Raw genomic sequence first — 24,503 nt, 5'->3', positions numbered from 1 at the left:
TGAAGAACCAGGGGAGGAACATGTCATTGGACTGAGAAGCTCCTAGACCAGAGGAAGATTGATGACAAGGGCCCTCCCCCTGAGTCAACAGAGAGAAAGCCTTCCCCTGGAGCTGGCACCCTGAATTTGAACTTAAAGCCTCCTAGACTGTGAAAGAATAAATTCTCTTTGTTAAAGCCGTCCATTTGTGGTATTTCTCTCATAGCAGCACTGGATAACTAAGACACCTTATATCAACTGTCATTGTCCTGAAATGAATTACGTGTTTTTGTTTTTGTTTTTTTAATTTTCTGACAGAAGCAATATGTAAAGGTAGAGAAGCTGGGGATGGGATGAGTTCAAGTTCAGAGGAGGAGCCTGGTTCTCTCAATCAGTAGTTCTCAAACATTTCGCTCCCAGGGCCTCTCATTATTTTTTAGCTTTTAACTTATTTTGTTGTATTTTTTGTCATTGAGAATATACACAGCAGAATGTAGAGCAATTCAGCAATTTCTACATGTACAATTTAGTGACACTGATTACCCTCTTCAAGTTATAAAACCATTCTCACCCTCCTTTTTGAATTACTCCTCCCCCGTTAACCTGAAGTTACCACCCCCTAAGTTTCCCATCTAATCTTTCAAGTTGCTCTTGTCAATTCGATCCCATGTAGGTAGCTCTTGAAAGAGCACTGTGCTCAAGGCAGACATTCTTTACTACTAGTTAAGCTAAACTATTGTTCGGTTTAAAAAAGACTTGAGGAGATATTTTTGTTTTAAGGTTTAAAGGTTATCTGAGGGCAATTACCCTGAGGGTTCATCCTGCCTCCGTGGCTCCAGAAAGTCTGGGGAAAATGCAGAACAGAATCTCTTAATGTTCTTAAACTTCTTTGAGGACCCCGAAGAGCTTTTGTGTATGTGGATTATAGCTATTGATGTTTACCATATTAAAAATTAAAATGGATGCATTTTTTAAAAAGACTCATTTAATTGCTTTAAAAATAACTTTAGTAAACACATTGCATATTAAAATAAATACCATATTTTTATTTAAAAACTATTATTTTCCAAATCAAAAAATCAGTGAGAAGAGTGACACTGGTCTACATTTTTGCAGATGTCTTTAATGCCTGGTATAGAAGAAGACAACTGGATTCTGCTTCTGCATTCTATTGGTTGAGCTATCTCGTGTCATGTAGGCTCTGCAAAACTCTTCTGTATACTGGGGAGAAGAGGATAATAAAAAAGAGGATAACAGCTTAGTGTTATTAATGAAAATTGCTTTGACCTCACAGACCCCTTGTAGGACCCTGGGGAATGTCCACAGGGTCACCAGACTCCACTTTGTCTAAGCACCAGGTTTTCTGCGATTAACCTAGGATTCACTAAGGGAACGACTAACTTCCCAATAAAATGTGTGTTCTGTGAATTCTGCCTGAAGAGATTCAGGAATGTTCTTTGCTTTAAGGTATCGAGTGTGTAGTTGGCTTTGAACCCATTTGGGCCCAGCAGCCTGTTCCTTCTTGGGGGCCGCGGGTTCCACACTTGTTTTCTCCTATCCTTTCGTTGACAGCTCTGGGCAGGTCTGCAGAGTTGCTTGGGCTGGACTCAACGCAGCTGACGGACGCGCTGACCCAGAGATCCATGATCCTCAGGGGGGAGGAGATCCTCACGCCTCTCAACGTCCAGCAGGTACACGTGCTTGGCCATAAATGCTGTTTTCCCACATACTCCTGGGTTTTCCCATCCACAGCTTTGATTAGAATAAGTAACTACAAGGAGCCACTCAAGTGAGTTATGCAGACACTTAAAAGAGGAGAAAGATTAAGAAAGAACTGTAGGATGCTCAGAGATGACCCAGTCAGTGAAATAAAAATAAATACCTGCATTGTGTTCAAGCCTCCTATTTATGTTGTGAAGGAATTATACTTAGGGACTGTAATGACGGTGATCAAAAAATAAAGCTCTCTATAGATAGCAGAGCATAATGGAATGTTATCCAAGTATTGGAGGGAATAGACAAAGTTGACGAATAGCTTCCCAAGAGATACTATAGTGAGGTGTTTATGAGAACAAGCAGATTGCTTGAGTTCGAGTCTTGACCCACGCACTTACTGCTGTCTGTTCTTGGAAAAAGGAGCCCTGGAGACACAGTGGTTAAGTGCTTGTCTATTAACCAAAAAATCAGCAGTTTGAACCCACCAGCCACTCTGTGGGAGAAAAGACCTTGCGATCTGCTCCTGTAAAGATTATAGCCTACAAACCCTGTGGGGCAGTTCTACTCTGGCCTACAGGGTCACTGTGAGGCAGAAATGACTCGACAGCATTCAGTGACAGTTCTCGAGAAAGTTATTTACTGTACTTCAGCCTCCTCCTGTATAAGACAAGAATAACTATCCTCCCTACTTCACTGGGTTCTTGTAAGAATTAAAATATAAAATAAATGCTGAGTACTTTGTGTCTAGCAGAGGAAGCAATAAACATTAGGTATAATATCCTATTTTTTAATTATTAAAATTACTGTTGATGAAAACATTACCACAGAATGGTGTATTTTTTATTTTTTCCTCTGCTACTGCTTTCAACCAGTTTATATCTGCTACCCCTTCTAAGGAAGGTCTAGTGGCGCAGTGGTTAAAGCGCCTGGCTGCCAACAAAAAGGTCAGCTGTTTGAACACACCAGCTGCTCCGTGGGAGAAAGATGGGGCAATCTGCTTCCGTAAAGCTTTACAGCCTTGGATACTCTGTGGAACAGTTCTACTCTGTCCAGTAGGGTCACTATGAGTCAGAACTGACTCAGTGATGGTGGGTTTTTGGTACCCTTTCTAATACCTGCTTTGGGATCAGGTAAGTAAAAATGCTAACCATATCATGAAGAAAACTTTTATATACTTAAGTGGAATGTAAGAAAATGCTGATAATGAAAAAAAGTCAGACTTTAATTGTTTTAAACTGAATAAAAGATGTACTGGTGTATATAGGTTTAGATGCTTTCTTTTATATGACTCAACATAGAAAGTTGGATTTAGAAGTTCGATATTTAAAGGAATTCTTGGTGAATCTTACTGTAAAGTAAATAAGCTAATTCCACTTGATCCTTTCTGTAGACGTCTGTATTTTCCTAGATGGTATTGATTTTATCAGGAGCCTCTAGCTGGTATAAACAACTAGTGCACTTGGTTGCTGACCAAAAGGTTAGACGTTCAAGTCCACCCAGAGGCACTTGGAAGAAAGGCCTGGCAATCTACTGAAAAATCAGCCACTGGAAACCCTATGGAGCAAAGTTCTACTCTGACACGCGTGGGGTGGCCAAGAGTTGGAGATGACTGGGTGGCAACTGGTCGTTCCTGATTTTAACATCGGGCGCTCCCCCGTGACACCTGTTGAGTGCCTGTATCTGGCCAGCGCGGCCAGGACGGACTTGCCGCCTGGGTTTCCTACGGTAGACAGGGTCTGCAGGTTCCCTCTCCCCACAGGCAGTGGACAGCAGAGACTCGTTGGCCATGGCACTTTACGCACGCTGCTTCGAGTGGGTGATTAAGAAGACCAACAGCAGGATCAAAGGCAAAGATGACTTTAAATCTATTGGCATCCTTGACATCTTTGGATTTGAAAACTTTGAGGTATGCATCAGAAGAGCGGGGTGTTAAATTCTCTTCTGTCCATTTATTAGCTGGTATTAGGTAAATCTCTAGAAATAAACATTGGTATTATTCTCTGTGGATTTTTTTTTTTTACCTTTTCTTCACGTTTATAAGTATTAGTGAGGGCACTAAAAACATCTGTCGAATGTCCCCCTTAGGTTAATCACTTTGAGCAGTTCAATATAAACTACGCAAATGAGAAACTTCAGGAATATTTCAACAAGCACATTTTTTCTTTAGAACAACTAGAATATAGCAGGTAAGTGCTCATAGAATTCCATTTCAGAAATTTTTGTTTTAATCAAGAGCCAAATTAGGTAGTTTTAAAGTTGCACCTTAGCTGAACTTGCCCTGTTTAATCGTTCTACAGGGAAGGATTAGTGTGGGAAGACATTGACTGGATAGACAATGGAGAATGCCTCGACTTAATTGAGAAGGTAACAAGTTGTGGAATGGTTACAGTCCCTAGGGTGTCCAGCTGGGCTGATTCACATTGATGGGAACAAAACAGCTTGTGCAAACACGAACGTCAAAGAAGTGAATGTTTAGAACACAATGGACCATTTAATGTGCAAGGTTGAATTTAAATACTTGGCCGCTTCAAGCCTATTGTCTCATTAGACTCCATATTTTAGAGTCAACAGCTTATGAATTGACTTCCCCTGGATTTTAACTTGGCATCAGATGCCTTGCCAATACCAATAGTAAGTTTGCCAATTGTAAATGTTTGTCCACAAATGGCAAGTAGGTTCTATTTTTTTATGTTGATAAGGAGTTTTAATTCATTGGTTTTCCTGATAGCATGTCATTCTCAATTTTTCCAATCTAAGAAATTACCATGCCTCTTTGAACCACTGACTTGATAGAGTAGATAGGGAAGGAGCTTTAAAATAGTTGGAAAGGGATCCGTTCAGCCTTGAAGTCATTCAACCTTTTTATTTTTTTCTTTTCTAGAAACTTGGCCTGCTGGCCCTTATCAATGAAGAAAGCCATTTTCCTCAAGCCACAGACAGCACCTTGCTGGAGAAGTTACACAATCAACATGCTGTACGTCAAACCCTGGCAATTCTTAATTATGTCTGAATGCCAAGTCTGTGGGTTAAGATTACATGCAAGATAGTTCAGAGCTACTGGCCCCATTGTGCCTCCCACATTAGGTTTTCCACAAACCAAAGCTCTTCTCCCATTGCTAGAGCTAAACTGAAGTAAACCAAAGGGTTATGTAGAAGCCACTTGTCAGAATATGCACAGATATAGTTTATGGGTACAGAATTTAGAATTTTTGATCTACTGTAATGACACAGTCCAAAGTTCCAGGGTTTTGATAAAACCACATGTCTTGATAACATGGTGAGTTTTGTATCTGTTTTCACCGACTCTTGTATTTAGTTTTCACTGCAAGACAATGGAAACCAGTAAATGAAATAAGATATTTGTATTTGTTTTTAGAACAACCACTTTTACGTGAAGCCCAGAGTTGCCGTCAACAATTTTGGAGTGAAACATTACGCTGGAGAGGTAACTTGTTATTAAGTTATTCGTTGACATGTGCCCATGTGATAGAGAATTAGTAATTTCAGAAGCAAGTGATAAATTTTATTGAAACTTCATGAAATGTGTCTAGCTTTTAAAGGGGTTGTTCATGCCTTCAATTATTCTTTTGTTCAACTCTACCATCCCTGTTTTATTTTTGAAAACTAGGTGCACTATGATGTCCGGGGTATCTTAGAGAAGAACAGAGATACCTTTAGAGATGACCTTCTCAACCTGCTGAGAGAAAGCCGGTAAGTCAGTTTGCTCTGCAAGAAGTCGTTCCAAAAACCAAACCCATTGCTATCGAGTCGACTTCAGACTCCTCATAGCAACCCTGCGTACAACAGAACAAAACACTGCCCGGGCTTGCGTCATCCTCACAGAAGTTCCTACATTTGAGCCCATTGTTGCAGCCACTGTGTCAATCCCATCTCATTCAGGGTCTTCATCTTTTTCACTCATCTTCTACTTTACCAAGCGTGATGTCCTTTTTCCAAGGATTTGTCCCTCCTGATCACATGTCCAAAGTACATGAGACAGAGTATCGCCATCCTTGCTTCTAAGGTGTATTCTGGCTGTACTTCTTCCAGGACAGATTTATTTGGTCTTCTGGCAATCCCTGGTATATTAAATATTCTTCGCCAATACCACAATTCAAAGGCATCAGTTCTTCTTTTGCCTTCCTTACTCATTGTCCAACTTTCAAGTGCATATGAGAGGATTGAAAATCCCATGGCTTGGGTCAGGTGCACCCTAGTCCTCAAAGTGACGCCTTAGCTTTTTAACACTTTAAAGAGGTCTTTTGCAGCCGATTTTGCCCAATACAATCCATTGTTTCATTTCTTGACTGCTACTTCCATGGGCATTCATTGTGGATGCAAGTTAAATGAAATCCTTGACAACTTCAATTTTTTCTCCATTTATCATGATGATGTTTATTGGTCCAGTTGTATTGTTGTTTTCTTAATGTTGAGGTGTAATCCATACTGAAGGGTGTAGTCTTTGATCTTCAGTAATTAAGTGCTTCAAGTCCTCTTCACTTATAGCAAGCAAGGTTGTGCCATCAGCATATTGTAGGTTGTTAATGAGTTTTCCTCCAATCCTGATGCCCCATTCTTTTTCATATAGTTCAGCTTCTCAGATTATTTGCTCAGCATACAGATTGAATAAGTATGGTGAAAGGATACAACTCTGCTCCACAATTATTGTTAAGCTTTCCTGACTTTAAAACACGCAGTATCCCTGTGTTCTGTTTAAATTGTAAATTCACACCATTAAATCAATAGTTAAGGGAAGCATGCAGAAGTTCTTAACATTAGTTTAGCTATTTGTATGTATTAAGCTGGGAGTCCATAGGTGGTGAAAACAGTTAACACATAGAGCAATTAATGGAAAAGTTGGAGGGTCGAGTCTACCCAGAGATGCCTCATATGAAATGTCTGACAATCTAGTTCCGAAAAATCATTCATTGAAAACCCTATGGAGCACAGTTCTACTCTGACACACATGGGGTTACCATAAATCAGAGTCAACTTGATGGCAACTGTGTTTTTGTTTTAATGTGTTAAGCTAGTAAGCTTCCTATTTTTCAGAGGTTTTGTGAAAGAAAGGGAGAAAAAACCCTTGCCTTAAAAACTAGCTTTCAGTACTTGTGTCAGACCCACTGTGAATTTATAACAAAAACAAAACATTTTAGTATAAAAGGAAGTCATGCAGTCGTTACAAGATGTGTATTTTATAAAGGTGAATACTAACCAGGTGTTCTCTGTGGGTTGGCAGTAGTGAACCAGGAAACCGCCAGGTGTTCACAGTCTCTTGGGCAGGTGTGTATTTGGGGCATAGGGCATGGTATCTAAAGTATCAGCTTGTTGCAGTTGTTGTCATGTGCCATCAAGTCGGTTTTGGCTCATAGCATCCCCGTGTACAATAGAACGAAGCACTGCCTGGTCCTGTACCATCCTCACAATCATGGTTATGCTTGAGCCCATTGTTGCAACCATTGTGTCAGTCCATCTCATTGAGGGTCTTCCTCTTTTGCCCTGACCCTGTACTTTACCAAACGTGATGTCCTTATCCAGGGACTGATCCCTCCTGACAATGTGTCCAAAGTATGTGAGACATAGTCTCGCCATCCTTGCTTCTAAAGAACATTCTGGTTGTACTTCTTCCAAGACAGATTTGTTCATTCTTCTGCAGTCCATAATATATTCAATATTTTTCACCAACACAACAATTCAAAAGCATCAATTCTTCTTAGGTCTTCCTTATTCATCGTCTAGCTTTTGCATGCATCTGAGACAATTGAAAACACCATAGCTTGGGTAAGGAGCAACTTGGTCTTCAAGGTGACATCTCTGCGTTTAATTTTTTAAAGAAGTCTTTTACATCATATTTGCCCAATACAATGCATCATTTGATTTCTTGACTGCTGCTTCCATGGATGTTGATGGTGGATCCAAGTAAAATGAAATCCTTGACAACTTCTGTCTTTTCTCTGTTTATCATGAGGTTGTTTATTGGCCCAGTTGTGAGGATTTTTGTTTTCTTTATGTTGAGGTATAATCCATACTGAAGGCTGTGGTCTTTGATCTTCATCAGTAAGTGCTTCAAGTCCTCCACACTTTCAGCAAGAAAGGTTGTGTCATCTGCATAATGCAGGTTGTTAATGAGTCTTCTTCTAATCCTCATGCCCCATTCTTCTTCATATAGTCCAGATTCTCAGATTATTTGCTCAGCATACAGATTGAATAGGTGTGGTGACAGCATACAACCCTGACACATACCCTTCCTGGCTTTAAACCATGCAGTATCCCCTTGTTCTGTTTGAATGACTACCGATCGATCTATGTACAGGTTCCTCATAAGCACAATTAAGCCTTCTGGAATTCCCGTTCGTCACAATGCTATCCATAATTTGTTATGATCTACATAGTCAAATGCCTTGCATAGTCAATAAAACACAGGTGAACATCTTTCTGGTATTCTCTGCTTTCAGCCAGGATCCATCTGACATCAGCAATGATATCCCTGGTTCCATGTCCTCTTCTGAAACCGGCCTGAATTTCTGGCAGTTCCCTGTCGATTTTCTGCTGCAACTGCTTTTGAATGATCTTCAGCAAAATTTTGCTCTTGTGTGATATTAATGATATCATTTGATAATTTCTGCATTCAGTGGTATCACCTTTCTTGGGAATAGGCATAAATATGGATCTCTTCCAGTTGGTTGGCCAGGTAGCTGTTTTCTAAGTTTCTTGGCATAGATGAATGAGCACTTGTAGTGCAGCATCCATTTGTTGAAACATCTCAACTGGTATTCCATCAATTCCTGGAGCCTTGCTTTTCACCAAGGCCTTCAGAGCAGCTTGGACTTCTTCATTCAGTACCATTGGTTTCTACTCATATAGTACCTCCTGGAATGGTTGAATGTCAGCCAATTCTTTTTGGTATAGTGACTCTGTGTATTCCTTCCATCTTGTTTTGATACTTCTTGAGTTATTTAATATTTTCCCCTTGAATCCTTCAATATTGCAACTCGAAGATTGAATTTTTTCTTCAGTTCTTTCAGCTTGAGTAAGGCAGATCATATTCCCTTTTGGTTTTCCATCTCCAGGTCTTTGTACATGTCATTATAATACTTTACTTTGTCTTCTTGAGCCACCATTTGAAATCTTCTGTTCATCTCTTCTACTTCATCATTTTTTCCTTTTGCTTTAGCTGTTCGACTTTCGAGAGCAAGTTTCAGAGGGTCTTCTGACACCCATATTGTGTCTTTTCTTTCTCTCCTGTCTTTTTAATGACCTCTTGCTTTCTTCATGTGTAATATCCTTGATGTCATTCCACAGCTCATCTGGTCTTTGGTCATTATGTTCAGTGCATCAAATCTATTCTCGAGATGGTCTCTAAATTCAGGTAGGACATACTCAAGGTTGTACTTTGGCCCTAGTTGACTTGTTCTAATTTTTTTCAGTTTCAACCTGAACTTGCATATGAGCGATCGATGGTCTGTTCTGCAGTCAACCCCTGGCCTTATTCTGACTGATGATATTGAGCTTTTCTATCATCTTTTCCCACAGATGTAGTCTATTTGATTCCTGTGTGTTCCTTCTGATAAAATCTATCTGTATAGTTGCCATTTATGTTGGTGAAATAAAGGTATTTGCAATGAAGAAGTCATTGGTCTTGCAAAATTCTATCATGTTATCTCTGGCATCATTTCTGTCACAAAGGCCATATTTTCCAACTACCAATCCTCCTTTGTTTCTTACTTTTGAATTCCAATCTCCAGTAATTATCAATGCATCCTGATTGCATGTCCAGTCAATTTCAGACTGCAGAAATTGGTAAAAACCTTCAATTTCTTCATCTTTAACCTTAGTGATTGGTGCGTAAATTTGAATAATAGTCTCATTAACTGGTCTTCCTTGTAGGCGTATGGACATTATCCTATACTGACAGTGTTGTACTTCAGGATAGATCTTGAAATGTTCTTTTTGACAACGAATGCAACGCCATTCCTCTTAAAGTTGTTGTTTCTGGCATAGTAGACCATATGATTGTCTGATTCAGAATGGCCAATACCAGTCCGTTTCAGCTCACTAATGCCTAGGATATCGATGTTTATGCGTTCCATTTCATTTTTGATGATTTCCCACTTTTCTAGATTCATACTTCGTACATTCCATGTTCCAATTCTTAATGGACATTTGCATCTGCTTCTTCTCATTTTGAGTAGTGCCACATCAGGAAGCGAAGGTCCTGAGAGCTTGATTCTATCCACGTCATTAAGGTCGACTCTACTTTGAGAAGGCAGCTCTTGCCAGGTCATCTTTTGAGTGCCGTCCAACCCGAGGGGCTCATATCTAGCACTATATCAGTGTTCTGCTGCTATTTATAAGGTTTTCACTGGCTAAATCTTTTCAAAAGTAGACTGCCAGCTGTTTCTTCCTAGTCTGTCTTAGTCTGGAAGCTTAGCTAAAAGCTACCTGCCGTGAGTGACCCTGCTGGTATTTGATACCTGTGACATAGCTTCCAGCAGCACAGCAACACGCAAGCCCCCACAGTACGACAAACTGACAGACACGTGGGGGAAGTATTGGCTTAGAAGCTCCGAATTTGAAGTGTTCCATCTTTAAATTGATTTTAACTGTCCTATATGAAGATCTGGAGCCCTGGTGACACAATGGTTCAGAGCTCGGCTGCTAGCCAAAACATCAGCATTTCAAATCCACTAGCCACCCCTTGGAAACCCTCTGGGGCAATTCAGCTCTGTCCTGTAGGGTCGCTATGAGCCGCAATTGATGCGATGGCAGTGGGTTTGTTTTTAGTTTTGGATATGAAGATTCATAAACCCTGTGGATCCAAGTTGTGCATGGGGTTGCCATGAGTCAGGGGCCGGCTTGACAGCAGCTAACAACAACGTGAAGACTTGCCGTTGATAACATCATCAGCTGTTTTTTTTAAGTAAGTTTTTGGGCCTACAGAAAAACAATGTTTCGAGATCAGCCTTGCCGTTATTCTTTGAACTGACACATCTAAATAAAAGCAGTGCATCCATCTTCAATAGAAGCACTTTGTTGTAGTGAAAAGAGCACCGGGCTGGAGATCAGCAGGATGGGTTCTGCTGGTGGCCTCTGTTGTTCAGCCTTTCTGCGGTGGTGGTGAAGAACTTTGTTTCTGCCTGCAGACTGTTGACTTGGGTCACTCTCTCACCCCTTTGATGTCTGTACTGTTTTAATGGAACCAAACCTTTTTCTCCCAAGAGTTCAAAGCATAGTTAGAGGACTTCGAAAAGTGAACATTCAATAGCACCGTAGTACAAAAATGATAAGGGCTGGGCAGGGTGAGAGGTGACAGCGGAAAGAAGTGACATTGCAGCCTCAGGGGCAATGCCTTCCCCTCCTTCCTGGTGATGGTGTGGCCCCCAACCCCCCCCCCCCCCCCGCCAGCCCTCCAGCTCTGTAGCCCATAATATCTTTCACATGAGGAAGTGAAAAAGAAGCTAGTGGGAAGCTTTTTGCTCTATTAGTAGTGGCCATGGATTTTTATAGAGCTTTTTGATAACGATAACTACTAACATCCACATTCACTGTGTGCCAGGCACCATTTTCAGCCTTTTGCATGCATTTTCTCATTCATCCTCAATGTAGCCTTCTGGGATAAATTCTAAAATTATTCCCATTTCCCAGATTAAAAAAAAAAAAAACTGAGGCCTAGAGAGAGGTCAAGCACCTTGCCCAAGTAACGCAGCTAGGAAGTGGTGGAGCCAGGATTTGAACGCTGTTTTTTCTCATTCCAGTATAAATGGTACTGGGTAGCGCTGTTTCACCTGTTGTCTCATTGGACCTTCACAGCAGAACTGTGAGATGGGCAAAACAAGTGACATCTCCCTTCAAAAGGGGAAAGGAGCCCTGGTGGTGCAGTGGTTAAAGCGCTTGGCTGCTAATCAAAACGGTGGTTCTAACCCACCAGCCACTCCTCGGAGAAAGATGTGGCAGTGTGTTTCTGTAAAGATTACAATACTGGAATCTGTACGGGGCAGTTCTACTCTGTCCCATAGGGCTGCTATGAGTCGGAAGTGACTCGACGGTAATGGGTTTGGTTTTTACTACAGGCAAGTAAACCAAGGCCATAGAAGCTTAGGCAGTTCTCTAGAAAATGCAGCACTTCTAAGTGCGATGTCACCCAAGTTACTTTCACTTCAACCCGCTGCTCTTCAATAAGACCCTGGCACTCCAGAGGCTTGGACATTTTTTCAGTACCTTTAAGCTCTTTGGCAGTGGTTGGTTTGAAACCTTTGGAAGCTGTCTTTGCTCAGCGTATTGCTTTCAGTTTTTAGTGGGAAAATGCGTTGTAATTATAGCCATCCAGTGTTTAATAATGAGGTGTGCACACCTCACGGGCCTCCTTCTTCCTCTTACAGATTCGACTTCATCTATGACCTGTTTGAACAAGTTTCAAGCCGCAACAACCAGGACACCCTGAAATGTGGAAGCAAACATCGGCGGCCCACAGTCAGCTCACAGTTCAAGGTTAGTCTGCGCCACTGGCTTTGATGGAGCCATCTTTACTGTGGCTTTAAGACTGAAAATAGGAGTTGGGTCTTCTTGAGGTCTATGAGAATGTTTTTTGTTTTCTTTCATATCGTGCCTTTAAACCAGATAGTACTATAGAAATGAAATGTATATCTTTTTTCTGCCTCAGATGAAAGTAATGTAGATCTTTTTATTTTTTAATAAGAAGTAGCTACTTCCTATTTTATGTTTGTGAAGGAGCAATTCTTCTTAAAAAGGCCTATTAGGCCATTTAGAATCTCTCTCTGATTTATATTTAGAGGCTCATGTGAAAATAGGGTTATGTCTTCCTATGTCTGGATTTTTGCGTTTTTCCCAGCTATGCTTACAGTATCATGACTGGGAATAATGACTAAGTGCCTACTTAAGATTGATGCTGGTTGCCTAGTCCGAATGTGCAGAATTTAGGGAAAATAAGGTACATTCTTATTTGCATTTTAAATATGAAAGCACTTTATGTAGTTAGAGGTGGATGGCATAAAGACCGTTTCCCTGACTTAACTGCTCTATTTTACCTTCAGTTAACAAATCCTAATATGAAGGGGAAATGGAGGTATGTCAGTCAACAGACATGTGCCCTCTGTGAGGCTTCTCCCATTTAGCTATTCTCTCTCTGTGTGAGATCTATTGTGCAGTGTAGTTGGAGATGAGCCATCTGCACACCAACATGGCGGACAGCACCAGGTAATGCTATATGAAGGGCAGATTCAACCCAGATAGACAATCATTAAAACTACCGCTTATACTTATTATGTGCCAGACATTGGGATGATCACTCTCTACACGTCTTGTTCTCTTCTCACACAGCCTTATGAGTACATATTATTGTTCCCATTTTACAACTGAAGAAACTGAGGTTTAGAGAAGTAGAGACCCACTCAATCCTTCTGAACACTGAGGCTAGGATTTGAAACCTAGGTTTGTGTGACACTGAAACCTAGGCTCTTAATCTCCCAGTGGACACATTATGTTTGCTTTTTCTAGAAAGTCATTGATGTCTGGAGATAGATGTCTTGGAAGGCTTTGTGGACATGTGGGATTTAAATTGGACTAGGAATCAAGGAAATGGAAAAGGGTGGTAGTCCTTCCAGATAGAGACAAGGGTAGAAGAAGCGGTCCTAAGACAGGGATATACATCTCATTGTCACTGGCGAACTGTGAATAGATAGGACCAGCTGGACAGGAGGGCTTGTAAGAAGCTGAGTTGGTACCAAAATAGGAAGGGCCGTGAGTGTCAGGGTGCTTAGTCATCTGTGAGAAATCCTCAAGCTTTCTGAGCAAAGACGTTGACTGATCAACTTAGTGTTGATAGACAGTCATAGTGTCTTCAACAACAGAATTGTTAAGAAAAGGGAAGATGGAGGGAAAACCAGCAGATTAAAAGAGACTTAAAAGACATGTCAACTAATTGCAATGCCTTATTGCATTCTGATTCGAAGAACATAAAAAAGTGTGAAATTTAGACAGTTAGCAATTCTAATGTTGATATTAAGGAATTACAGTTAAATTGTTTTAGGCATGATAATGATATTGTAGTTACACACATATTTTAAACTGTTTATCCTTTAATGATACACAGAAGAAGATACTGACGGATGAAATAATATGATGTCTGGGAATTGCTTTTCTACGAAGGGTGGGGATGGTGCGTATGGAAAAAGGGATCAGAGGAAACGAGATTAGCCATGAGCCAAAACTGATGATAAGGGTGCATTATATAGTTCTTTCTGCTTTGCTAGATGGTAAAAATTCTCCATAATTAAAAAAAAAAAAACTAAAAAAAGAAAGAAGTGTGCACTTGAACTGCCAACCTTCCTGCCAGCTGCTAAAGCTGAGCATCTTAACCATTTGACCACCCAGGAGCTCCAGAATACTAGTATAGGCTGTCGTATTGATGGAAATACTGACTGAGGAGTAAGCACAGCAAGAGAGCAGACACGTTTCAGTGTCTCTGTAGTAAACATTAAATACCCTGGAATTGTTTATGTGTTGGTAGACAGAATGACTTCTTGAAGTGGTACAAAGACAAAGAAGTGATCAATGATATCTGTATTTTGTGAAATAATTTTAATTACAGTTAATGGTAATGTCGTTTGCTTCATTTTATGTATCAGAATAACATAATTAAAATTTTTTTTAAAACTCTTATTATTCCTCTGACTTCTTTTATTTTTAATGATTGTCATTTCTGATAAGTGCCGCATAAGGTGCTGAGAAATTTCAAGAATGGCAATACTAAGAGACTAAATCAACATCTACTTTTTCCGTCCTAATAGGACTCACTGCATTCCTTGATGGCAACACTAAGCTCCTCTAATCCCTTCTTCGTCCGCTGTATCAAGCCAAACATGCAGAAGGTAAGATTTCTGACAGTCCTGAATAGAGGGTGCGTCTGTCAGGACACAGCCTCCCGGGGTGGTTACTCACAGATTTGGTTTCTCCTAAGCCCTTTCATTGTAGGTGGTTGGAAAACTATCTGGCATTATTAAAACCTGACATTAAATGGAAAAACTCCCTTTGTCGCTTGGGCCTGTTAGTCTACTTTGGAGTGATGTCATTAAGCTTTAGAGAAATCTATTGTAGAAAGTAACATTGTGAAGACTTCAAATTTTTTAGAGCACTCAGAACGAAATCCTTGGGTGAACTGCAGAGTGACATGCCTAGAGAAAATTGTTGGTGTGTTTTTTTGTGTTTTTTGTGGTTGATTTTTTGTTTGTTTTATTTTGCTTTGCTTTGTTGTTAAATACGATGAGGAATGTATTCCAAGTACTAACGCTGAATTTTAAATATTTTAGCGAGGTGGTTATAATTACTTAGAAACTCATGTAAGGCTGTCGTCGTAAGTTTTGATGTCAATCTGGGCTCTGCAATTTTAGCTTTCTAATGCTGTGTCCCGATTGGAAGCCTATGAGTTCAAAAAGGAGAAGTGATTTAGACACACAAAATTAGTATTAGAAATTGGATACAATTTGCTGAATCCAAGGCTAAATGGGCAAATAGCCTTCGAACGTTAGCGTTGTTGTTAGGTGCCATTGAGTTGCTTCTGACTCAGAGTGACCCTATAGGACAGAGTAGAACCGTGCCCCCTAGGGTTTCCAAGGAGCAGCTGGTGGATTTGAACTGCCTGTCTTTTGGTTAGCAGCCGAGCTCTTAACCACTAAGCCACCAAAATGTTAGTAAGTTGAAATTATTTCGATTTCAAGGGTCCCCTAATGTGCAAAGACTTAGAAGTGTTGCCTGAACGTGTCTCCTGTGAGACTTGTGTTATTTTCTGGTCATTTTGCTGATGCTAGATATTATTTTACCTTTGACTTAATGTCACAGTGGCTCATCATCTATAGGTTAACAATGTTTACTTACGAGATTGAATGTTTACTTACAGTATTGAATGCTTTATCTTCTAGAAAGGTGAAATTGGATGCCTCTTTAACGAACAGTAATCTGTTTGAAGTCCTGGTGCTGCAGTGGTTAAGTGCCCAGGTTGCTAAACAAAGGTCGGCAGTTCAAATCCACCAGCTGCTCCTTGGAAACCCTACAGGGCAGTTCTACCCTGTCCTATACGATCGCTATGAGTCAAAATTCACACAATGGCAACAGGTTGGTTTGGGCTTAACCTATTCAGTTTGTTACCGTACTGTGAGGTGTGATGGTTAGAATTTGGCAGATATATGACATAAAGTGGCCAGGACTGGTGGTCTATAGAGGAGAGGAAGATCCGTGGCAACTTAATTTAATGTGCATCTGTTTGGGTAGTGTAAAAAGCAACCCATCTTTTCATTTTTGCATAGAGATGGCAATATAAGCCGTGCATAGCTTTTTTGACATAATGTAGGAAATTAATAGTTAGAACATCTCACTGGCAATCTGTCACATAAATCGGTTTCTATCCCACTTGCTGTCCTACACAGTACCCCTAGAGGTGGTGTTCATAAGCCAGTATAATAATGGGCTTTGTGTTTTTATTGTACACGCATGGAAACTGTTTAACCTCTTTGAGCATTTTTTCCTCTTTTTATAGACAGGTTAATAGTACATGATAATAGTACCGTGTTTCATCCTCCAGAGATACACGTTTCTCCTCAGGTTAACATCTGGGGTACTGGAATGCGCCCTACAGTTCACGGCAGGCTGTAGTTTCATTGGAAGTTCTTTGCCTTTTTCAGTGGTGTGTAATGTCACACCGTTGACAGTCATTGGTATCTTAGGTCCAATGAAATGGGACTATTCTAAGGATCAAAATTTTAATTTTAAAAACTCAGTCCTCAGTTTTGTTTTGTTTTGTTTTTTTCTCCTTTCTGGGATAGCATGGAGTTAGTTTTCTTCTCAGTTTGAATAGCCTTTGAACGACAGCCAGAAAATTGAAGAAACTACCTCTTTTTGATGTTTATTTTTCTGCACTGGGATTTGATTGTGTGGAATTGGTTTGGATTTGCCTTTTTCTTTTAACGAGCCAGCTCAATTTGATATTTTCATTTGTATTGGCTTCCTGGCCTGTGGCAGACGGTAATTAATAACACACGGAGGGATGGGTTTAGAAGACTTTGAAAAACTGTCTTGGCACCATTTTTTTTCCTTTTGTGATAAAATATGTATGACGGAGTTTGCCGTATTAACCATTTTTAAGTGTATAATTCAGTGGTGTTGATTACATTCACAGTGTAATCTGTTTTCAAAACTTCTCATCACCCAAACAGAGATTTTAGACTAAGTAATAAGTCCCCACCGCTCCCTACCCCTGGAAACCTCTCATCTACTTTGTCTCTCTGAATGCGCCTGTTCTAGGTGATTCACGTACATGGGACCGTACGCTATTTGTCCCCTTGCACCTGGCTTGTTGCACTTACCGTAATGTTTTCAAGGTTCCTTCATGTTGGAGCATGTGCCAGAGCCTCATTCCTCTTTATGGCTGGTTAATATTCCACTGTATATGTGTTCCACATTTTCCTGATCCATTCATCCGTTGATGGGTACTTGGGTTGTTTCCACCTTTTGTCTGTTGTGAATAATGCGAAGAACATTGGTGTACATGTACCTGAGTGAGTCCCAGCTTCCAGTTCTTTTGGGCATACAGTCATGCATCAGTTACTATCTGCCACGTAGTCAGTGAAATAGGATGTTATGTGATTTGGACATTGTGTGAATGCCATATTATATACTTACCAAAGCTATGTTCCATTCTCCGATCTAGATTTCTGAACTCTGATATAACCTTATAGGACACAGGTGTATATTTGCATTGGTAAGGAGAACCTGAGTACCTCGCAGATATCGCAGGACTGAGTTTGAGAGAAGGGGAAAAAAAAAAAGGACAGTGTGGTTGGGGTGAGAGGGATGCGAAATTGGATTGACGAGTTTAATTGAGTCAATCACTTGCTCCTTTTTTAGCGTTTGGCACCAGCCTACCTCCTTCACTGCTCCCTCCTCCCCCAACCCCACCTCATTTTCAGCGGTGGAACTCAGATCTGTGCTCAGTTTGACTTGTAAGGATTTGAACAAAATATCTCAGCAAACATCTCAAAAAACCCAGAGGTTTGGGTAGCTCGGGAGCCCAGGGTAAGCCAGGCAGATGGTAAAATGGCAGGAGGTGCCCCCTGCCCCTGCCCCTAGCCGCTGCCCCTGCCCCTAGCCGCTGCCCCTGCCCCTAGCCGCTGCCCCTGCCCCTAGCCGCTGCCCCTGCCCCTGCCCCTAGCCGCTGCCCCTGCCCCTAGCCGCTGCCCCTGCCCCTAGCCGCTGCCCCTGCCCCTAGCCGCTGCAAAGGTTTCATTTGTATTTGCCTTTCAGCATTCTCTGGTGCAAATCCTGCAAACTGCTGGGTCACACCGAGAATTTAAACTAATTACTTTATTCTGTAGATCTAAAAACAGAGAAAAACCCTTTCCATACACAAAATCCACAGTTTCATTTCTGGTTAACCAAATGTGCGTTACTGTTGTGGACTGAATTATGTCCCCCACAAATGTGCATATTAATTTGACTAGTCCACGATTCCCAGTATTATGTGATTGTTCACCATTTTGTCACCTAATGATGTTTGTATGTGTTATAAATCCTACCTCTAATATGTTAATAAAGTGGGATTATCGGCAGTTATGTTAATGAGACAGGACTCAATCTACAGGATTAGGTTGTGTTTTAAGTCAAACTCTTTTGAGATATAAAAGAGAAGCAAGCAGAGAGACAGGAGAACCTTATATCACCAAGAAAGAAGCACCGGAAGCATAGCACATCCTTTAGACCCAGGGTCCCTGCGCTGAGAAGCTCCTACTTGAGGGCAAGCTTGACGACTAGGGTTTTTCTAAGAACCTGCAGAAGAGAGAAAGCCTTCCTGGAGCTGGTGCCGTGAATTCAGACTTCTAGCCTCCTAGACTGTGAGAGAATAAACTTCTCTTTGTTAAAGCCATCCACTTGTGGTATTTCTGTTATAGCAGCACTAGATAACTAAGACAGTTACCAATAAGAACATTTAAAAAATTGAACCATGAATGTTGTCCGAGCAGATATTATGTGGTGCATGTCTGTATACCTAGGAGTGGCATTGCTGGGTCCTATGATGTTGGTGTCTTTTTAAAGGCCCTCAGAAAGTAAAGACATGGGCACAAGAGCTGATTTCTCTGCGGGCTAAGATGGTATGATTTTTAAGTGTCAAGATGGATTGTTGTCGTTGTGTGCCATCGATTCGATTCTGATTCATAGTGACCCTATATGACAGAATAGAACTGCCCCATAGTTTCCTAAGCTGTAATCTTTATGGGAGCAGATCGCCAGGTCTTTTCCCCCATGGAGTGGCTGGTGGGTTCAAACTCCTGACCCTCTGATTAATCAGCAGCCTAGTGTTTAACCATTGTGCAACCAGAGGCTGCTAAGATGTTAATTAAAACCTGTTGCTGTGGAGTTGATTCCAATCATAGTCACCCTATAGGATAGAGTAGGACAGCCCCACAGGGTTCCAGGGAGTGACTGGTGGATTCCAACTTCCGACCTTTTTTGGTTAGTTAGCCGTAGCTCTTAACCCCTGCACCACCTGGGATCCTACATACGTTTCGTATAACGTAAATCAGTAACAGTCCACTATTTTAATTGAAAGAAGTTAGGAGTCACTTAGGTTCAATTAAAATAGTGGACTGTTAGCTGATTTATGTTATATGAAATGTATGTAAGTGACCCTCACTTGCTATCAGTTTATTTAGTCCAAAGAGAGACACTTTTAGAAATTTCACGAGGAAAATCTTGTCTTCCCTGTCCACAGAGACGGGGAATGTGTGTTTCCGGCACAGGGGGATAAGGCAGTCTCCCCTCACCTCGTACTTGTCTTCTTGAGTCACTTGTTGATCAGGGGATCTTGGGAGGTTGTATTCAAATATGTGTGTATCTAGGTATTTAATGTATCATTCAGACGTGAAGATTGTGGTTTTTAGCAGATTCTAGATTCTTTTGACAGGTTCTGTGACCAAAACGAAATGAGACCCAAAGACTGTAGAGTCTGTGGCTTAGAGAACTGTGGCATTAGAAAAAAGCGAAATAGCTGCTTTGTGCTTTTAGGAACATAAACAAGACTCCTGCTTTGGCCCAGCAGGTGTGAACACAGACTTTCATGGGCCCCAGGCTGGTAGGACTGGCTCCCTGTCCTTGGCATATGTGTGAACCCCAGAATAGACACTTGGACCCAAAGAATTTAGAAATCCTTTTCAGGAAATCCCAGGTTATTCCTGGATTTTTGTTAGTTGGCATTTTGGGGATTGTTTTCATTTGGCTTGGTTTTCAATAAACCCAAAACCAAACCAGTTGCCATCAAGTCGATTCTGACTCATTGCAACCCTATAGGACGATGTGGAACTGCCCCATAGGGTTTCTAAGGAGCGGCTGGTGAATTCAAACTGCTGACCTTTTGGTTAGCAATGGAGCTGTTTAACCACTGTGCCATCAGGACTCCGGTAGACTTTCAGTAACAGGTGTGAAGACAGAGACAGTAACCGAAATGCTGGAAGAAATGTCAACTCAACCGTAACAATATGTGGTGTTTACTTTTTTTTTTTTATAAATAACCTTTTAGCTAATCTTAAGTGTTTTATAAAATGCACTTCTGTAGCCTTGTTGGGAATTCCCTCGGGGGCTAAGTTGGGAAGCCGATAGGGGCTAGTGTGTAGCAAGTCTTTTGCCTGAGACAGCTCTGAAGAATATAATCTTCCACTAACTGGGCTGGGTTTAAATGAAGCTTAGAATTTTCAGGACTAATGTAGGGCAACACTTCCCTGTTTAGAAGATTTTCAGTTGATAAGGTAGCCTTGTAGCTTTTTCCTTCTATGAAATATAATTTGCTTAGGCAATAATAATAGTAGCTGCCCAAAAGTCCCCAGACCAACCAAAGGAAGAGATTTCCGTATCAAAGAAAACCTTTGTTGCTTCATCAGAATCACTCACTCCCCACAGGCAGCTCCCGTGTGTGATCTCTCTCTGCAGGGTATTGTAATGAATAAGTTCTAGTCAGAGAAGTTGCTCATTCACATTCCTCGGAAAAACCCTGAGGAGGTTCAGGACAGAATTAAAGAAGGGAACATGCTGATAACATCAGGAGAGTCTTTCCAGGTGTGAGAACCAGATGTGAGACCAGGGCCCGTTTCCTGCAGAAGCGGCCAAGGCTGGTCTCTTGGGACATGCCTGGCTGGCTCTCCTCTCTGTTCTGGCTTTGCGAGGGCACTCAGCCCACATGGGTTTGGTGTCACGGGGACTCTGGTTCTAGGGAGGCACAATCCTTGATATCAGCAGCAGCATCTTTAAATTTTTAATTTTGAAATAATAATATCCTCAAAGATTTTGTCAAGTCTTCTCCAAAAAGGCACAAATCAGGTCACTTCAGTCATCCCAGGACTGGGGGTTGGTGTGGGAAATGCTTCTAACACAGGCAGCTACTTGAGCATTGAATCCTGGAAGCAGAGCGAGGTTTACCGAAAGAGAAAGACAGTCTAGGCTGAGAGGAGGCTGGAATCCATGCCCCAGAGCAGAGAAACCACAAAGTCTGTGTGTTGGACTGAAGTCACGTCTGCTGGAAAATGAAATATCAAACAGGGTGGAGCGGGAGATGTACTGTCTTAGTTACCTAGTGCAGTGTCTTCCCCTGTGTTCGTGTCTCTGTGTCTATTCTGCCCTTTTTATAACGTGCTGCTCAGATGTGATTAGGTGTAGGGCCCACCCTTCCATAGCATGGCTACATTGTGGTTGTAGTCATTGTTGCTGACGCCATCCAGTCCATTTTTGACTCATAATGACCCCATGTGACAGAGTAGAACTGCCCTATTGGGTTTTCTAGGCTGGAATCTCTACAGAAGCAGATCGCCAGGTCTTTGTCCTGTGGAGTCATTGGGTGAGTTCGAACCGCCAACCTTTCTGTTAGCAGCTGAGTACTTAACCATTGTGCCACTAGGGCATCTGTGACTACGTTAGCATAGCAAAACATAGTTCCCAAAGAATCGCATCCACAAGTACAAGGCTGAGACTTCAGTGCATATTCTTGGGGAGGGGGGTGACCACAAATCAACCCACAATACATTGGTCAGCCAGATCACGGTGGGCCTTGTCCTGAGATGCAGGTGACAGGTCATCCGCCTCACACAGCTGTCCTTGATGGACTGCAGAGGATGCCAGCCCTCTTCTGTGCATGAACCCTGACGACCCGTGTCCCTCTCTCGCGGTGCTCATTGGGACAGCCTCCCGGACAGCTCCTGACCGTTCAGCGACCTCTGCGCTGCACTACAGTGTGGAAACCAGAGCTTTCGTCTCCAGAGACATCATATTCTGATGAATTCATTAACGTAGCTTATTCACTACTGAGGGGAGGAGGAATTCATATTTGCACAACCCAGGCATCCAGGTGTTGCCTCCCTTTTTTTGTTTTTTTCCTACTTCTTTTCTTTTTTAAAGAAATGTTTTAAAAATGATGCATTTTCTACCCTCAATATTTGATCCCATTTTATTCTTCTTGTATCCTTTTCTCTCTCATTTTATTCATCTTATCGTTTTATTCCTCAGTAGCATTACTGAGATTTAGTCCAGCACCCCTTTGCATTTCTTTGGCCTTTCTACCCTAATCCTATTTTCTGAATAAAGTATTAACTTCCAGTGCTGTGAATTGTTTCACAGCGGGGCAAAGGCCAGGCCTGAGCAGGGCCGAGGGCCCACAGAGGAGGCCTGTCCTCGGGGGGCTGAGAGGAGCTGTCCTGCACTGAAGAAGAAGGACTGCCTGCGTGCTTCCTGGTCCTGATCCCGAGTTGTAGCCTACTGATCTGATCCTGAGTCCTGTTACTTCACTAGTAAGCCACTTAACTATAAATAAGGTTTGTGAGTTCTGTGTGGCCATTGCAATGAATTATCCACCCCAGCAGAGAAGTAGAGATTGCTGTGGGAGGGACGGCTGGTGTCAGAATTGGTTAAAAAAAAAAAAGGAAGATGGTAGTATGTTTGACTTCTACGTCATAGGAATCAGCCTTGAGCTCCTGATCTTGATTCTCTCTCCTCTCCCTTGTGAAGTCAGAGGAAGACCTGGACAGCCCCACACCATTTTTTTACAAAAGTATCTAAAGACCACCACCCATCTCTCAGCTTCTCTACTATGGTGGCTTGTGTGTTGCTGTGATGGTGGAAGCCATGCCACCTGTATTTCATATATGAGCAGGGCCAGCTCTGGTAGACAGGTTTCAGTGGAATTTCCAGATTTAGATGGGCTAGAAAGAAAGGCCTGGTGATCTGCCTCCAAAAATTAACTAATGAAAACCCTATGGGTCATAGCAGAATATTGTTACTTTGTACACACCATCAGAAGGGACCGATCGCTGGAGGGGGGGACATCATGTTCGATGAGGTGGAAGGCCAGTGACGGCAAGGGAGAGCCTCAGCGAGGTGGATTGGCACAGTGGCCTCAGCAGTGGGTTCAGACATGCCAGTAATCCTAAGGAGAGTGGGCAGCATTTTGTTGTGTTGTACATGAGGTTGCCATAGGTTAAAGCTGACTCAGGGAAAACTAGCAATATAGACCGAGTATAATTTTGCAGGGCCGTATCTTACCCATGTTTGTGCCCCACTCCATGTGTCTTAGCTTACTAGTGCTGCTATAACAAATACCATAAGGGGGTGGCTTCAACAAACAAAAATTTATTTTCTTACAGCTTAGGAGGCTAGAAGTCTGAATCCAGGGCGCCAGCTCTAAAGGAAGGCTCTCTCTGTCTTTCAGCTCTGGGGGAAGATCTTTGTCTCTTTCAGCTTTTGGTCCTTGGTTCATAGAGATCTTCATTTGACATATACCTTCCTGATTTGCCCTTAATTCTGTGCTTAATTTGCCCTTTTTATATCTCAAAAATGTTTGGTTTAAAACACACCTTATACTGATATGGCCTTATTAACATAACAAGGAATACCCTACTCCCAGATGGGGATTATAACCACATGTTTAAACCCCCTACCACCTAGTCCATTCTGACTCATATGCAACCCTATAGGACAGTGTAGAACTGCCCCATAGGGTTTCCATGGAGCACCTGGTGGATTCGAACTGCCCACCTTTTGATAAGCAGTCGAGCTCATGACTGCTGCACCACCAGGGCTCCATCCACATGTATAGGGGTTCGGGTTCACAACACATATTTTGGGCGGATGCAGTTCAATCCATACCATATCTCAGCATCCAGGCTGTAGTATGTGGTCCGTAAATATTGAATTGAATTGCTCAGCAAGGCATATCCTAAAGATACCCGTATATATGAATGCTCTACTGTTTCATAGATAAAGATGATATGCTAAAGGGTAATTTATTTTTAATCATGATTCCCATGGGTTCTAAGTTATTTTGTTTAATTTGGAGCCTGTTTTCCCTTCTGGTTGTCTGTGGTTTGTGTAGTTGGAAGTGACCCTAACGATATTCCGATAGATCAATATTAGGGTGACATTCATCCTGTGTACCAGTCTTTTTATATTAACAAGTAACAGGCTGCTTCTCCCTGCTTACAGCCCTCTCAGAGCTCACACCTGCTCAAACATGCCTCCTGCCCCCACCCCCGCAGGTCCTTTTGGAACAGCTAGACCACAGCACCAGGGCTTATTCACAAAGGCTGCTTTGTTCTGGGGCTGGTAGTTTATATGCACATATTCAGATCACTAATAGGGCATCTCCCCTCAGGGCATGTTACCTGCAGTGATTGGGCAACTTGGTGGCCTTGGGTGCTTGAATCTGCCAAATTAAAATAAATAAATAAATAAGGAGGGCTTAAAATTTACATTGAAAGATTAAACAC

The 24,503-nt window shown here is 41.7% G+C and overlaps 1 protein-coding gene across 3 annotated transcripts in view; it reads left to right on the top strand.

Moving 5' to 3' along the window:
* The window catches only part of MYO10 (myosin X), a 281,060-nt gene that overhangs the window by 165,291 nt on the left and 91,266 nt on the right, over nt 1-24,503 (top strand). For all 3 annotated transcript variants that reach the window (XM_049861415.1, XM_049861406.1, XM_049861424.1), the window contains 9 exons: nt 1,552-1,670; nt 3,455-3,601; nt 3,781-3,881; nt 3,993-4,059; nt 4,577-4,669; nt 5,072-5,140; nt 5,324-5,406; nt 12,075-12,183; nt 14,502-14,582. In XM_049861415.1, the coding sequence (XP_049717372.1) occupies nt 1,552-1,670; nt 3,455-3,601; nt 3,781-3,881; nt 3,993-4,059; nt 4,577-4,669; nt 5,072-5,140; nt 5,324-5,406; nt 12,075-12,183; nt 14,502-14,582 (869 nt within the window). The remainder of the gene's footprint in view (nt 1-1,551; nt 1,671-3,454; nt 3,602-3,780; nt 3,882-3,992; nt 4,060-4,576; nt 4,670-5,071; nt 5,141-5,323; nt 5,407-12,074; nt 12,184-14,501; nt 14,583-24,503) is intronic.

The sequence above is a fragment of the Elephas maximus genome, chromosome 2 (assembly GCF_024166365.1).
Source record: "Elephas maximus indicus isolate mEleMax1 chromosome 2, mEleMax1 primary haplotype, whole genome shotgun sequence".
Lineage (NCBI taxonomy): Eukaryota > Metazoa > Chordata > Mammalia > Proboscidea > Elephantidae > Elephas > Elephas maximus.
This window is presented reverse-complemented; position numbering and strand designations above follow the sequence as displayed.